The sequence below is a fragment of the Apis dorsata genome, unplaced genomic scaffold (assembly GCF_000469605.1).
Source record: "Apis dorsata unplaced genomic scaffold, Apis dorsata 1.3 scaffold_348, whole genome shotgun sequence".
NCBI classification, from domain to species: Eukaryota; Metazoa; Arthropoda; class Insecta; order Hymenoptera; family Apidae; genus Apis; species Apis dorsata.
In genome coordinates, this window is record NW_006263615.1 from 208,354 (window position 1) to 211,353 (window position 3,000).

The window sequence follows — 3,000 nt, forward strand, 5'->3', positions numbered from 1 at the left end:
AAAGGAAAAAATAAAAATGTATAATTTTATATAATATATATATATATATCTTTATATAAATAAATAAATAAATATATATATTTTTTTTTCTCGATGCTATAAACATCTGTCATTAATATTATAGCAATAATTTAAATTTTATTTAAATTTCTACAATATTTATTTAAATTTTCGAGAAATTAAATTATAAGAAATTATTACTAACTAATGAAGAACATATTATCCATAACTGATAGTATATCCCATAGAAATCATAAGTGTTTCTTTAATAGCAGGATGCAATTGTCTTTCAATATATCTGGTCAAAGCTTGACTAGCACCTCTTAAAAAAACATCTTCCATTTCTCTAGCTATATTTTCTTTAGATTGCCAATTTTTACTATCGTTTTCTAGATCAATCGAAAAAATATTATCTAACGATTCATCAATATATAAATGTCTAGTTTCTTTCGATTCCTCATTTTCCATTTTCGGGTAACTTTTTTCTCTCTTGACATTTGTCTTTGATTTGCTGTCATCCAAATTTCTCAAAAGAATTTTAGTTATATCGGTCAGATTGCTCTGCCCTGTTCGATGTTCGGTGCAATTACCAATTTCGTTGGTTTTTGACCGTTTATTAATCAATGCGGTTACAAAATCTTGAGGAGTGATCATCTCCGTTGATCTCGGTATCCTTATGGAACGAATATTAGCTTTATGACCATTTTTAAAAGAATCTGAAAAACGATGTACATCCGAAGAACTCGCAACAACATTAGATTTTACAAGAGCCCGCCTTTTCCGCAATGGAGATTTGGTGAGCCAGACATTTTTCTTCCATATTCCTAATTTTGTAACAGGAGCGTTTACAAAACGAGATTGACGAGTTTCGTTCGGAATGATAACGTCTACCTCTTTCGAAACACCGATCAATTGACGTGGCTCTGCTGCTTCATAATCATCATTCAATGCTAAAGGTAGAATTGTATACTAGAAAATATTAAATGTTTCATTCCCAATATATCGAAAATTTAATTAATTAATTAAAAATGATACAAATAGATTACTTCATCTCGAGGTGGATAAAACGGAGGCCATTTGTCCTGTCTCTTAATTTGTTTGTCTAAACGTGTAGGATGGCAACCATAAGCATAAATAGAAGCAAATCTCGGCTCTAAAAAACTAGATTCTGTACGAATGCGCATTTGCCCTCTGCCACGAGCGATTGGACTCGTTAAAAAATCAACACCTGCCCGTCTCAATCTTAGAGTCATTCTGCAAGACTCAGCTGATATAGGAGATTGATGATCCCGTGGTATTAACGAAATCATTCCAGAAACAGATAAATCATTGAACATGACTCGAGTTTGAAGAGAATTGTTGTTGGGTTCGTAAATGCATTTTTCAACCCTAGCCCAATTTCCCGTGTTTCTAGCTCCTTGTGATAACTAAAATTTGAAAAACAATGTCTAAATTAATACAAACAAATTAAATTAAATTTATAAAAAAAAATGATATATAAATATAAAATTCCATTTTGAAAATTTTCTCTTAAATGCAAATGTAAATATTTCATTTATATATTAATCGTTAATTGAAAGAAATATCAAGATTTATCTTGATATTTACAATATATAGATTATAATTCAATTCATGCAATAAATATTACTTTTACAACAATCCGGGAGACAGACATTTCAAGTGGTACTGAACGAAGTTCTTGCTGATACAATGTTCCTGATTTCTCTTCTTCAAATCCTTTTCGTCTACTCGAGTCTTTGTGAAGTGCATCTAGGGCACGTTCTAATCTTCCACCACATGCTTCCCAATTGTCAATATTCGAATGAATGAAATTAATCGAAGAAAATGTCAATAATATAATCACTGATATCTCACAGAATGACACCATCTCTATAATCGATAAGAAAATAATACATATTATTAAAAATAATATATATATATATATATATATATATATATTATAATAAATATATATAATATAATATATATTATAATAAAATTGTATAATAAAGTCATTTTAATATTACATAAATTTTTTATTATGAAATTTTCAATTTGATTAGATTTCATCATTATAAAAGAATAATATGAATAAGATATTATTTATAGATCATCAAAATAGAAGAAAAATCAAAGTGAAAATTATATATAATAAGAATCTAATATGAATAGGGAAAATAGTGGTCAGTTTTATTATTCTTTATGATGTTATGATAAAGCCAATTATAATGACACTTTCAAAACTTGTAAGAAACAAAAAATTATATTTTTGTGTCGCGATATCATTAAAATCTCAATAGGTATATCCTGTAGAAACTCAGTGAATTCGAGTCGCTGAAACAGAGCATGAATGCGTCTTCCTTCCGTCCAGCGTTTCAGCGACAATCGAGTGAAATCAGGAAGTATAATTTGCACTGTCTCTATTGTATTCTTCGATTATTATTAATTCTTCCAAGGAATTAATTGCATGTATATTTTAGAATATTAAATATAATATATTCTTAATATTTCTTAATATCCACTTTGAAATAAAAAAAATTGAAATTAAAATAAATCTTATAAAATTTTATATAATAATATCAATTAACTAATTAATTCTTCATATAGAATATTGATTTTATTCTAATGTTGTACGATATTAACACAAAAAACAATAATTAAATTAATAAATAATTTTCTATCTTATTTGAAGTAAATTTCTCAATTTCCTAATTGACCGAAACATACAATATAGTAAGATATATTCTTTCATTTAAGTACACGCAACTTTTTTACGGTGTCCTAAATACGAAATCTTATTGTTTGGACGGAATGCATAAATCTTGATCGGCAAAGTAAATAAGGCCAGCATCAGTATTTTTGTATGCTAATGCGCGATTCGATGTTGATTTCATTTGCTGATGTTTCCTTGCTCCGTTAACCGGCACTCCAATGCTGATTTTGCAATTATTTTCCTTTTGTAGTATTTGTATTTTTTTAAAATCATCTCTTATATATATA

General features: G+C 27.7%; 1 protein-coding gene across 3 annotated transcripts in view; it reads right to left on the minus strand.

The window, feature by feature from the left end:
• Positions 1 to 121: 121 nt before the first annotated feature.
• The window catches only part of LOC102673997, a 3,711-nt gene continuing 832 nt past the window's right edge, over positions 122 to 3,000 (minus strand). The window contains exons 1-4 of one of the 3 annotated variants that reach the window (XM_006618324.2): positions 2,768 to 2,785; positions 1,649 to 1,890; positions 1,047 to 1,427; positions 220 to 969 (exon numbers count right to left, since the gene is read on the minus strand). In XM_006618324.2, the coding sequence (XP_006618387.1) occupies positions 220 to 969; positions 1,047 to 1,427; positions 1,649 to 1,888 (1,371 nt within the window). In that variant the 5' untranslated portion in view covers positions 1,889 to 1,890; positions 2,768 to 2,785. Of the gene's footprint in view, positions 970 to 1,046; positions 1,428 to 1,648; positions 1,891 to 2,767; positions 2,786 to 3,000 lie in introns of those variants that run through there. The other 2 variants (XM_031511795.1, XM_006618323.2) reach the window with 2 other exon arrangements.